This window comes from Salvia splendens, chromosome 13 (assembly GCF_004379255.2).
Source record: "Salvia splendens isolate huo1 chromosome 13, SspV2, whole genome shotgun sequence".
Lineage (NCBI taxonomy): Eukaryota > Viridiplantae > Streptophyta > Magnoliopsida > Lamiales > Lamiaceae > Salvia > Salvia splendens.
This window is the reverse complement of record NC_056044.1, coordinates 26,510,318-26,523,927: the sequence shown is the minus strand read 5'-3', so window position 1 is coordinate 26,523,927 and position 13,610 is coordinate 26,510,318. Positions and strand designations below refer to the sequence as shown.

Here is a 13,610-nt window from a genome sequence, read left to right as displayed (position 1 = left end):
CTTTTTTTCACTCTTACTTAACTATCTCTTTCTTTCTATTTATTCACTCTCCACTATATTCTATCTTTTTTTTCTCCCTCTTAATTTTTTATATATCTAATTAACACACTAAACATCCATTTCTTAAATTTCGTGCTGTAAAATTCTACCTCAACTATGAGGGAACGGGGGAGTATATTTTTATTGAGGAATCGGCTAATAATTATTGCAACACTTTCTATTTGTTATTTCATGTCGATTAAATACAAAATAAAAATACAAAAAGTTATAATCGCAAAACAAGAACTTTTTTTTTATTCAGATTACAAAACAAGATAAAAGTCACAAAAGTGACTCAGCATATACATATCTATCACTACAGATATGACGATCACTAAAAGAATCACATAGATGTGGATTCAGGTGTCATATATAATCAAAGAGCACTTGGTCGCATCCTTAATTAGAATCACAGCATACTTTCAATCTCGTGTTGTCACGTAGCACGAAAGATGCAATATTATGAACACTAAATTGTAACATATGTTTGTGAAGCTTGCATTTTAGTTATAAGCATATTGCATGTTAGTTATATGTTTTGCATTATAAACCTAAATTATCTACTATGCAAAATAAACTATATATATATATATATAGGGTTGCGTTAAAGATAGAACCATTCTTAAGTGTAGAACCTAGAACTCTACATATTTTATTCATTGGATGAGGAAAAAATGACGGTCAAGATTAAAAATCATATATATTAGACTATGTTTTCAAGACATTCCGGACTCAACATGTGAAAAAACTCACATGTTGATCGAAGAATGAATGAAACTAGGGGTGGCAAATCGTGTGTGTCGGGTCGTTATCGTGTCGACACGATAACGACACGAACACGATAACAGCAAACACGAACACGACCCGTTAAGAAAACCTCAAACACGAACACGAACACGACACGAAATCCTCAGACACGAACACGACACGAACATGACACGAACCCATTAACGACACGAACCAATTCGGGTCAACACGACACGATAACAACACGTACACGAGATGACACGATAACGACTCGATAACAACACGACCTGATAACAGTTAAACCTATTAAAAATGAAAATAATAAGAATTAATAATATTAAAATATTATTTGTTAACGGATAACACGAACACGACACGAACACGACACGAACACGAATTGTTAACGGATAACACGAACACGACACGAAATTTTCGTGTCCTTAACGGGTCGACCCGATAAGGACACGAACCCAATAAGCTCTGACCCAAACCCATTATTTTTGTGCCGGTTCGTGTCGTGTTATCGTGTCGTGTCAAAAATTGACAGCCCTAAATGAAACGAAGAATAGTCCATGCATGCTTTATTTTTTCACTTATCTGCATTCACCCATTAATAATAGTTTTGGTTGTAAAGGGAAGTTGTTGTGCAAATCAACACCATTGGATTAAAAGATCTAACGACCTCCGTTTGGCATTTGTTCTACGTTTAAGAATGGTTCTACGTTTAAGAATGATTCTATCTTGATCACAATCCCATATATATATATATATATATATATATATGCAATTCATCTATATATACAATGCAAATTAAACAGTGTAGGTCTAAATGCAAAACTCAACAATAAAAAATGCAATATGCTTATAACTAAAATGCAATCTGCAGAAATTTATCTATAACTTCCACAAATGTATATTGCATGTTACGTGTCATGTGGTAGCACGATGCTTGAAGTATATTGTAATTTTAGAATTAGTTATTTTTGAAGCATATCCCTATAATCGTATCTACAAAAGATCTACAGTTTTTACTAGGTATCATAGGTGTTTCAAGTGTAAAAGACTCGAGTCTTCCATAGAAGGCTAGAACACACATCACTGACCACAACGTACAAGATTTTATTGACAAAGCAACCAAAACACACCATGGACACGATATAAACACATTTGCATAAACAATCTGCTTTGATTAAAGAAGCGACAGAGAAAAGTGTAGAAGAATAAATGTTAGAAAAATACTCCCTCCATTCTACATTAGTAAAGTTATTTTTGTCATTTTAGCACGTTTTATAGGAGTGAAGTTATTTCCTTTTTTTGATAAAAGTTAACATATTTCTTCTCACTTACTTTACTCTCTTACTTTATTATCTATTCATCTTTTTACCTTTTTCATTTCCTACTTTATTCTTTATTACTTAACTCATCTAACACAATTTTTCTTAAACTCTGTGTCAAAAAGAAATGCATCAACTATTATGTAACGGAGTGAATAACTAGATTAGCATAACTATTAGTATTTAGTAGTATAATTGCAATATCAAAATTAATGTCTAGTAAATTTCCGCGCATTTAATTCAAAATAAAAGTGCATAGAACACGTCAACTTCCACGTCACTCAGAAGGCTGCATTTCCCAACTTATCCGTTAGTCACCACTGCAACCGGTATCTCCGGTTTCCTGTCTCAACCATCTAAAACTCTTTTCGCCAGATTTTGATTGTTAAAGTAGGTAAAACGTCCTTAATTTTCAAAGCTTTTTCCCAAATAAAATTTCACATGATTATTGCTATATACTAGCATCATAGTTCAAGGCTGATACACCTACCAAAAATGAGCGGCGGCGGCGGAGGAGGAGGACTAAGCAATTTAGGCATTTCTCTAGTGATAATATTCACAATCGCGCTTATCGCAATCTTTGCGCAGGTTTTCTACATCATTTGGCGCCGCCTTGCCTTCCGCCGTCGAACCAGTGCCGGTGGAGACGGAATCTCGCGCTACTCTTCGTCGGAATCCACACCGTCAAAGGAGCTCCTCTATTTCTTCTGCGTAAGACCTCAGCTGGACCTCGATCGCACCTCGATTTCAGGAGGCGTCGACGGAAGGAATTCGAATCGTGAATCGGATGTGGAGGTAATTGACATCGATTTGCTCAAAATTCAAGGAGTGTTTGGACCGCCGAGATTTCTGTTCACCATCAAAGAGGAGGAGAGAGAGGGCACGGAGTCGCTTCCTGCTGAAGATGAGGCGACGGAAATTGTTGGTGATGAGAAGAGAGGCGGCGTTAGTTTGGAGGAGTGTTTTCGGTCGGAGGAAGAGACGGCGGTGGTGGTAGAGGTGAAGACTGACGATTGCAGTAGAGATGATGATGCGACGCCGTTTTCGACGCCTTGCGCTTCGCCACTGTATTTCACTCCGACGGCTTCTCCAGTGCATGCGGTGGTCAATGGCCGGTCAACGGGGATTGCAACCACGGTTGCCGTTTAAATTTATTTTTTTGTCCTTTTCATAAATGCACCTTATAATATAATCTTGACACTTTTAGCTCTTCCGAAATTCAAGTGTTGTTAGTTTTTTAAGTATTTTGTTTGAACTAGCTTCTAACGCTCAACACCACGCCTGTTCTTTTAAATACTGACTTTAATAGTTAAGATTGAATAGGGAAATACTACTGACTACTACTCATATATGTGTGGTTAAATTTTTTCCTATAGTTTTACTAATAATATAATTACAGACGTGCGGTGCTTCACTGTGGTAGGATTAATAGGACAAAAGGTTGGAATATCAACACATTAAATTCTCATTTATATCATAAGGTTTATTTTAATAGGACTACATGAATAAGATGAACTACTATTATTAATCAAAACAAAAAAAATGACACAATTAGTCTAGAAACTTAGTCTAATTTATATTCTTTCAAAATCACAAAAAGTCACGTACCTAAAGAATTAGAAAATCACACATTAGAAGAGAATTAAACTAAGATTAACAAATTATGTGGAAGTTTGATAAAATTTTACTTTAAATAAATTTATGAGATCTGTAAAAAAAAGTATAAATAGAAATAATTAAGTTAAAGATATGTATTTTAATAGGAGTACATAAATAAGATGTATCGTGAATAACATAATAATAATAATGATGATGATTGAACACAAGACCTCATGCAATAAAGTCGATTTTGTCAATTTCTTATTGTAGCAAATTCATTATAAGACTTAATTTCATAGTTTTTGTTATCCAATTTTAGTTTGTGAAATTTTGATTAAAGTTTATAACTTTTGCATAGATGGGCCTTAATTTTAATATTTAAACAATCGGTTTTTACCATTCTAGAATTTTTAAACTCAAAATTGGGGCTTAGAACATCCACAACGATTATAGACTAGCAATAGCCTAATAATAACTCAGCCAAAACTCCTCATACCACATAATCATGGACCAACAACAGTCTAGCCAAACAACAATCTAGCAACAGCTCAGCCAATGCTCCACCCAGCAAATAATAAATGACAAATATAAAATTAAATTGGACAAAAAAATGAGTCATATATATAGAGTTGAAAGAATAAAATAATTTGAATATATATATATATATATATATATATATATATATATATATATATAGGGGAGCGTTATTCTCCTTTTCACATTTTAGATCCTTTTTCCTTCTTAATATTACGCGTTAGATCTAAGGCATCAACGGATCAGATTGATTCTATAAAACTGGTTCCGTGTTGCATTATAGAAGGTGGTTGTATGCATTACAGGGTTATTATTGACATTTGACGGAAAAGTAACTGCCACATTTTGGTATCTGCGAATAATGCACCACATGGTCACGAGTAATGCATATAATTGACTATATAATGCACAATATGTGAACTGCAATGCATACGAATAAGATGTACCATGTTATGATGTTTGGACACACGTTTCTTGTTTCCCCTAAGGGTTTAATAAGCTAGGGGCTAGGGTATAGTACGTAGACACGTATGTAATCTTCACATGGTAACGAGTAATGGATATAATTGACTATATAATGCACAATTTGTGAACTGCAATGCATACGAACAAGATGTGCTGTGTTATGATGTTTGACACACGTTTCTTGTTTCCCCTAAGGGTTTAATAAGCTTAGGGGCTAGGGTATAGTACGTACGCATTAATAACAAATTATAAAACGATACGAATAATTCACCAAATTGTCACGAGTAATGGATGTTATTAACTATATAATGCACAATATGTGAACTGCAATGCATACGAATAAGATGTACCATGTTATGATGTTTGACACACGTTTCTTGTTTCCCCTAAGGGTTTAATAAGCTTAGGGGCTAGGGTATAGTACGTAGACATTACTAACAAATTGTTGTTATTGGAATATACATATGTGCATTATTTGGTTTAGGTAGTGCATTATGTAGCTGTTAATTGTCATTATCTCAGTATATTATGCATTATTAGAGGTATTGTGTATATGGGTTAATCAAAGGATTGAAGATTACATACGTGCATTTAGTAATGTCTACGTACTATACCCTAGCCCCTAAGCTTATTAAACCCTTAGGGGAAATAAGAAACGTGTGTCAAACATCATAACATGGTACATCTTATTCATATGCATTGCAGTTCACATATTGTGCATTATATAGTTAATAACATCCATTACTCGTGACAATTTGGTGAATTATTCGTATCGTTTTATAATTTGTTATTAATGCGTACGTACTATACCCTAGCCCCTAAACTTATTAAACCCTTAGGGGAAACAAGAAACGTGTGTCAAACATCATAACACAACACATCTTGTTCGTATGCATTGCAGTTCACAAATTGTGCATTATATAGTCAAATATATCCATTACTCGTTACCATGTGAAGATTACATACATGTCTACGTACTATACCCTAGCCCCTAAGCTTATTAAACCCTTAGGGGGAAACAAGAAACGTGTGTCAAACATCATAACACAACACATCTTGTTCGTATGCATTGCAGTTCACATATTGTGCATTATATAGGCAATTATATGCATTACTCGTGACCATGTGGTGCATTATTCGTAGCGGTTTCCAGCCATTATTAGATTACTATTGTACCCTCATAATGCACAAAATAGGACAAATAATGCAACACGGGATTAATTACCCAATGTTGATCTTGACCGTCCATTTCTCTAATCTAATGGCTGATATTAAGAAGGAAAAAGGAGGAAATATAGGAAAAGGAAATGAATACATCCCTATATATATATATATATAATATATATATATATATATATATGATTGTGATAAATCGGCTAGCCGATTCCATCCACGCCCTAGCTCATGGGCATTTCTTTTTCATCCTCCCCGTTAGCCGCTCGTCGGCGGCTAGGGCGCGGGTTAGCTATTTCGATTTGAAACTGAATTGCCCGAGTGCTCTCTTTCTTCCAGAAATCAGGAGAAAATACCCATTTTTCTTCCTTCACAAAAACATATCCCTAAGGTCATCTCTAACCATTTACACCAAACTAAAATCCATTTTTTCAGTTTTGTCACATCAAACTGTAATTCTACTTCAATCATTTACACCAAACCAAACTCAAAAGAATATTTCATATGAACCTACTTATTTTACTTTTCCAATCTTACATACTCTCTCCGTCCCCCAAAGTTTGTTCCATTTTTTAACCATTTTCGTCCGTCCTACAAAATTTATCCTACTTAGAATCTTACCAAAAATAGACATTAAATACACTCTCAATCTCCTTAATGTGGGACCCTTATTCCACTACACACATTCATTTAATACAAAGTTAAACAATTTCTTAAAATCCGCGCCGGATCAAATTAGGACAAAGTTTGGGGGAAAAAGGGAGTATCATTTAAATTACACATTAACCCCATAATAATTTATCAATGATTTATATAAATTAAATATCTATTGTATAATTTGTTTTCTTATAGTATTAAATTTAAATATAATATTATACTATATATCACAAATTATACAAAATAAATATTTAATGCTAATAGTATAAAATAAAATGAATGTTAATTGACGTTTTAACTAAATGATAGATGAAAGAATAATTACACTTAAACTAAATACTACTACAAATACTTAACCAGGATTAAATACTTAAATATAAACCTGATTCAAATATATTTAAACAAATCCTAATTACATGAACTCAGAACTCTAAATTTGTGTAGTGTTAACATAAGTTAATTAGTACTTCTAAATATAACCAAATATCAATACAATTAGCAATTAAATATCTTAATTTTTACAAATTATTTAAATGATCATAATTAAATACTCCACCCGTCCCACAGAAATAGGTCATATTTTCTTTTTCGTCCGTCATATAGAAATAGTACATATCCCATTTATGGCAAACTTTTTATCCTCCTCTTTTACTTTACTACTATCATTTATGGATCACATCATCTATTACACAATTTCAATTATTTTTTCTCTTTCTCTCTTACTTTATCAATTACATATTAAAATCTATGTCCATCACAAATGGCTTATTTGTATAGGACGGAGGGAGTATATAGCTGAGTCCCACAATTATCAAGCCACTTATCAAGCCATATTGATAGACCTTAGAGCATCTCCAATAAGCACGGACGTCAAATAGCCATCAAATAGCCTTCACACTGCCACATCATCAGCACTACAATTCTCCTGCCACATCAGCTTGCCACATCAACTGGACATCAAATAGCCCTCACATAGCCTTCACACTACCTATCCACATCACTAATAACAATTATATAATTTAATTTACACTTGTATCAACATACGGAATTTAATTTACGAGACAAATACGGGAAATTCGAATAATACTATTAAAATTTAGAAAGTACATTAATTTTAAAAAAAAGTACAATAATTTAAAAAAAGTACAAAAATTAAAAAGTACAATTAAAAAAGTACAATATTTCTATATGGAAACATAAAACATTCAAGGATGTCTCTATAAAAGAGAGACAACCTAGAATGATTTTTGTCCCACATCGAATGTGAAACATAAAACATTCAAGGATGTCTCTATAAAAGAGATACAACCTAGAATGATTTTTGTCCCACATCGAATGTGGAACATAAAACATTCAAGGATATCTCTATAAAAGAGAGACAACCTAGAATGATTTTTGTCCCACATCGAATGTGGAACATAAAACATTCAAGGATGTCTCTATAAAAGAGAGACAACCGAGAATGATTTTTGTCCCACATCGAATGTGCAACATAAAACATTCAAGGATATCTCTATAAAAGAGAGACAACCTAGAATGATTTTTTCCCACATCGAATGTGGAACATAAAACATTCAAGGATGTCTCTATAAAAGAGAGACAACCTAGAATGGTTTCATAATTCGCAAGCCCATTAAATATATATGGGCTATTACGAATTTCTTGTATAAATTTATTTGTAAAAATTGTTTTTAAATATTAAAAACAATTTTCATAAATAAATAGTATTTTTAATTTTTTTTTAAATTCGAATTTTTAAAATTCGAATTAAAAAAAAAATTAAAAATTTGACGCCGGTTTGGCGCCGATCCGGGACGCACAATGGCGCCCGTGAGGATCGGCGTCGGAACCGGCGTCAGCGCGGGAATCGGCATGGCGACGCCGATTTTGACGCCGATTTCGCCCACGCCGGTTCCAATGGTTCGGCGTCAAACCGGCGTGGGCGAAAAATCGGCGTCGCGGTGGTGACGCCGGTTATTGGAGATGCTCTTAATTAACATACTTTATACTTATAAGACTAAAGTCCCTTTTTGGTCCTTAACATATAGCGATTTTTTGATTTTGGTCCAAAACATTATCTTTTGAATTATTCGGTCCCTCACAAATAAAAACGGGTCACATTTGGTCCATTTTGGACGGAAACATCAAATTTTTGACGGTTTTAATTTCCGGATCACTAATCCGTCACTAATCTCCACCACTAAACTCCGGCCCCTTTCTCTTCGATTCCCTGTAAAAATTCTTCAGCTCGGTAATTTTCTGCAGAATCGAAACGATGGACTTATCAGCTTCCTCGAGGGCGGCCTGGTCGATATCCGGCACGTGCGCCGCTTGAAATTGCAAATACGAAGCTTCAAACGATGAGAGGGTGGCGAAGAGAGAGGGAATTAAAGGCTGAATCAATTCCGCATCCGAATTATCCGAGTCCGGTTTGATGACGATGACTTTCTGGTGGGGGATGAACTCCTCGGCGGAGTCGAGGAGGAGAGTGACGTCGCAATCGGAGTCCACGGCGGCGTAGTCGTCTTCCTCGGCGAAGAGCTCGTAGGTTTTGGTCTTGAAGCGCGAATTTCTGGAACATGTCGGAAATCGGCGGCGGCGGCTGCTCCGACGACGGAGCACCGTCTATTTCCGCAATCTCTCGGAATCTATACATTCAAAGAATTTGAAGAATTTTTTGCCTTCTATTTTGGCGAATTTCCTGAAATTTTATGCTTTGAAATTTAGTGGGAATATTGCAATTGGGAGAAAGGGGCCGGAGTTTAGTGGTGCAGTTTAGTGGTGGAGATTAGTGATGGAGATTAGTGACGGATTAGTGATAGATCAGTTTCTCTCAATTAGTGACGGATTAGTGACCCGGAAATTAAAACCGTAAAAAATTTGACGGTTTCGTCCAAAATGGACCAAATGTGACCCGTTTTTATTTATAAGAGACCAAATAATTCAATAGATAATGTTTTGGACCAAAATCAAAAAATTGCTATATGTTATAAAGACAAAAGAGACTTTAGTCTACTTATAATTTAATAGCGTCCATCGCCTTCTTCAATTGAAGAAATACAGAACAGAACCCATCGTGTCTCTCTCTATGGGTTCTTGTTTCCGCCATTTCCTCTTCATCAAGCCACAGGTATGTTTCTTCCCCATTAAATACATAAATAAGAAGGGTTGTTTTGCAATTTTGAAACTATAATTCGAAGCCCTAATTTGGAACCCTTTTCAGCTCCGATCACTGAATTTGGATTCCCGAAGCCACAATTGAGCAATATTATGCTGAGATCACCGTCGTCTCCGCCAAAGTAAGAAGCTTTATGGTGTCGAGTCCCTTTCAAACAGCTGCTGTAGCTCCACAATTCGCATGTTGTTAGGATTGGATTTTCTGAAACTGCAGCGTCTTCCGTCTCTAGCTTCAGGTGAATTAGTGGATTTGTTGTTTTCCATTAAGCATAAAACTTAAAATTCCCTTTCTACTGTTTTGCAATTTTTCACAAATTATACAGTAGCTACAGTGCTACCCCATATTCAGGCATCTACTGTTCAAAAATCGAAAAATGGGGGATTTGGGATGCGTTTTGGTGTATGGTTGGAGGTGATTTCAACTGGAAAAAATGGGTTTTCCAGTATGGTTGGAGTTGCCCTAATTCTCTCCATCTCCATTCGTTACTTCTCCGCCGAGAATTTGCCGTGCGTAGAGCTCACGCCGCAGCAGCCGCACAGACTTGACGACTCCAGCAGCATCGACCCAGCTGCTCTACAACACAGTCTTCCTCCCTTCCGGCCGGCACTAGACGCCTATCCTCGATCACAGCTCCGTTCTGCGACTCGACACAATTAGAGTACCTCCCTACACCCTTTTTTTATGTAGTTATCTTCCAAATTTGTAAATGAAAGTTTCTCTATCCTCGTTCCTCTGTTTATGTGTGCTTTGAGTAACTGAGTTTGGATGGAGTGTTTTTTTCATTAAACAAATGTATCGAAAGATTAATGGGCTGAGAAATAGCAAAGGGTAAATGATGTGATTATGATCATGGGCATGCCAATTTTCTGTTGATATATTTGAGTGGGAAGTATGATTAATAGGGAATTGTAGTTTAGCCTATAGATACCAATACCATTGATGATTTGTGCTTAGAAATTAGAAGAATGTTAAATTTTGTATAGATCAAAATAAATAAGGATCTTTTGAGCTTTGGAATTATGCAGATGTTTTATTCAGTTTAGAAAGTATGTTTAGGATAGTTAAATTGGTAAATTAATGGTGTAGTATATGTTGAAATTTAATTGGGTTGTTATTGTTACAACACATCTAATTCTTAAGCCCAAACGCTTGATACAATTTCTGTCTAATATTTTGATTATGTCTAATATTTTGAAGCATGATGTCCAAGCCTCCAATGAATCCCAGCTATAGATTCTTCTTCATGAATGACTACAAAAATCAGCATTGCATCTCATTCTCACATCTCCAAGTGCGAAGGATGACTTCCAGCAAGAGGGTTCAGGACCGAAGCAAGTTCAAGCGAGTTCATGACCTTGAAATCGCGGCTGAGAAGCACAAGGTAATGTCCAAGATCCTGCATATGTTTGAGATACTCAAAGGGGAGCCCGAAAACATCGTTCCCTTAAGAAATCTCGACAAGCATCGCAAGCAGATCAATCTCCCCAAACCCAACAAATTCTCGGATTTCCTTCGGAAAGCACCGAAGCTCTTCGAGATCTACAAAGACAGCAGGGGCATAATCTGGTGTGGGATGACGCCTAAAGCCGAGGAGCTGGTAAAAGAGGAAGAAGAAATCATCGAAAAAAATGGAGCGCAATCTGCTGAGTACGTGACTAGGATGTTGATGATGGCGGCGGATAAGCGGCTGCGCCTTGACAAGGTCGCACATTTTAGGCGGGATTTAGGGTTTCCGATGGACTTTAGGAAGAATTGGGTCCATAACTATCCTGATAATTTCAAGGTCGTTCAGCCATTTAAACCTTTTGATGATACCGAGTATTTGGAGCTCGTGTCCTGGAACCCTAATTGGGCAATCACGGAGCTGGAGAAGACTGTCTTAGGTGTAATTGAAGGGCAGGATTGCAGTGATCATGTCCCCGGATTGCTATCACTGCCTTTCCCGTTGAAATTTCCTGCTACTTACAAGAAGTTATATCGCGATGGTGGGAAAATCGCGCATTTTCAGAAAAGGGAGTACCTGTCTCCTTATGCAGATGGTAGTGGTTTGCAACCCGGGTATCTCGAGTTTGATAAGCGGGCGGTGGCGATTATGCATGAGTTGCTCAGCTTTAGCATTGAGAAAAGATTAGTGACTGATATTTTAACACATTTTAGGCCAGAGTTCAACATGCCGCAGAAGTTGATGAGGCTTCTGCTGAAGCATTGTGGGATTTTCTATGTTTCTGATAGGGGAAGGAGGTTTAGTGCCTTCTTGAATGAAGCTTATGACCGCTCGGAGTTGATTCAGAAGCATCCGTTAGTTGTTTGGAGAGAAAATGTTTTGAGTCATGTTGGTTTTAGGGGGAAGAAGAAAAAGATTGAAACTTCTGTAGATATCTCAGATTTGGATGAGAAGGATTTGTTCGGGAGTGATTCTGAGGATGATGATGATCACCACATTGAGGTGCAACTTGGGCGGGAAGAGACGATGCATTCTTTAGATGGTGCTTCTGATATTGGTGAATCTGAAATGGATGTTGAGGGGGTCCGAGGCGAATACAACGATTGAATATGGTGAGGTATAAGTTTTTTGTTTCGTAGAAACCAATGTTATCCGTGATTACTTAACATCGCGAGGACTGCTAGTTATCATCAATTTCATGGAGGAGCTTCTTGTCATGTGAATATGAATCCATCCGCTTCTTTACCTGGTAATCACAAGGATGAGTCTATAGCCGGCCTTCATTTTTAATGAACTGATTGAGAAGGCAGATGGTTTTTCTGGGGTGTTTTCAGGTGGGGTTTTTCCCATTTATCTTCATTCTTTACTTCTATTGTATCTACGTTCTTTAGTACTCTATTTGCAATTGGGGATGAATATTTTAGTACACAAATATGAAATCATGAAGAAACTGCAGGAGAGGAAACACATGGTTGGCAAGACAAGTGATGATGTCAATGATGCCCCGACTCTGAACAAGGCAGAGATATAGGAATTGCAGTTTCTGACTCACATTATGCTCACTAAACCTGGGCTTAGTGTTATCAACATATTTTAGAGAATGAAGAACTATACAATGAGGTTATTCGCTCTCTATTTAACTAATTAAACATCACTTTCTTAAATCTTGGGTTGAAAAAAAAATGTCTTACTTAACAAATGACAGGAATAGTGATTGTTTTGTGTTCGTGTTCTTGTTTCTCCTCTATTTACACCCTCCATCGCATCTAATCTCTATCATATATTGTGTATCTTGTTTGCTACATTGTTTAAGTTAAGTTGTGATTAAGGCATTATGTTTACTTTTTGGCAGATATATGTTGTCCATCACCGTTCATATTGTGCTAAGTTGATTTCTACTTTAAAAAAATGTTTTGTCGTCATTCTTTGCAGAAATTGATTCCTTGTGTTATTATTTCTTACTTGCAGTTTGGCTTCATGTGTTAATTGCATTGATTTGGTAGTTTGATTTCTTCCCCCTCACGGTTTTGATCATTTAATAATTTTGTATGGGCATTTGATATAATTATGACAGTAGCTAACGATGAAGTAAAGCCATTTTTGCCACTTAATGTTGGAAACTCCCTATTAGATTTAACTTCAATCTTGAGGTTACTAGTACGAACTTATTAAATTTAATTAAAGTTAATGGTTTTAGCACCATTGGATTTTAACCAATCGATATTTGCTGTTAAGAATTTTCAATTCAAATTTGGGGCTTAGAGCATCCACAATGGCGCCCGTCCCGACGGATGTTCGGCCGGCGTGCCGGAGTTCCGTGAGGGACGTCCGCCATTGCGCAGCGGTGACGCAGATACGGACGCCCGCTGCGGACACCGGAGTTCCGCGGCGTTCCCGGGGCGTCCATCTCGATGTCCTTGCGACGTCCGCCATTGCGCTG

General features: G+C 36.5%; 2 protein-coding genes across 6 annotated transcripts; both read left to right on the top strand.

Annotated features, from left to right (window-relative positions):
- Positions 1-2,529: 2,529 nt before the first annotated feature.
- Positions 2,530-3,393, top strand: LOC121761345. Its single transcript, XM_042157001.1, has one exon. It carries the CDS (start codon positions 2,616-2,618, stop codon positions 3,267-3,269), a length of 654 nt encoding a protein of 217 aa, XP_042012935.1. The 5' UTR covers positions 2,530-2,615; the 3' UTR covers positions 3,270-3,393.
- Positions 3,394-9,578: 6,185 nt separating this feature from the next.
- LOC121762415 (protein WHAT'S THIS FACTOR 1 homolog, chloroplastic-like) lies at positions 9,579-13,021 on the top strand. Of its 5 annotated transcripts, none has more exons than XR_006042205.1 (5): positions 9,579-9,678; positions 9,772-9,961; positions 10,075-10,384; positions 10,924-12,504; positions 12,627-13,021. XR_006042205.1 is itself a non-coding variant. In XM_042158293.1 (4 exons), the coding sequence occupies exon 4, from the start codon at positions 10,925-10,927 to the stop codon at positions 12,275-12,277; it is 1,353 nt and encodes a 450-aa protein (XP_042014227.1). In that variant the 5' UTR covers positions 9,579-9,678; positions 9,772-9,961; positions 10,049-10,384; position 10,924; the 3' UTR covers positions 12,278-13,021. The 5 variants fall into 5 exon arrangements, 1 of the variants encoding a protein (XP_042014227.1); XR_006042206.1 differs by having other exon boundaries at positions 10,058-10,384; XR_006042203.1 differs by having other exon boundaries at positions 10,049-10,384.
- Positions 13,022-13,610: the final 589 nt, after the last annotated feature.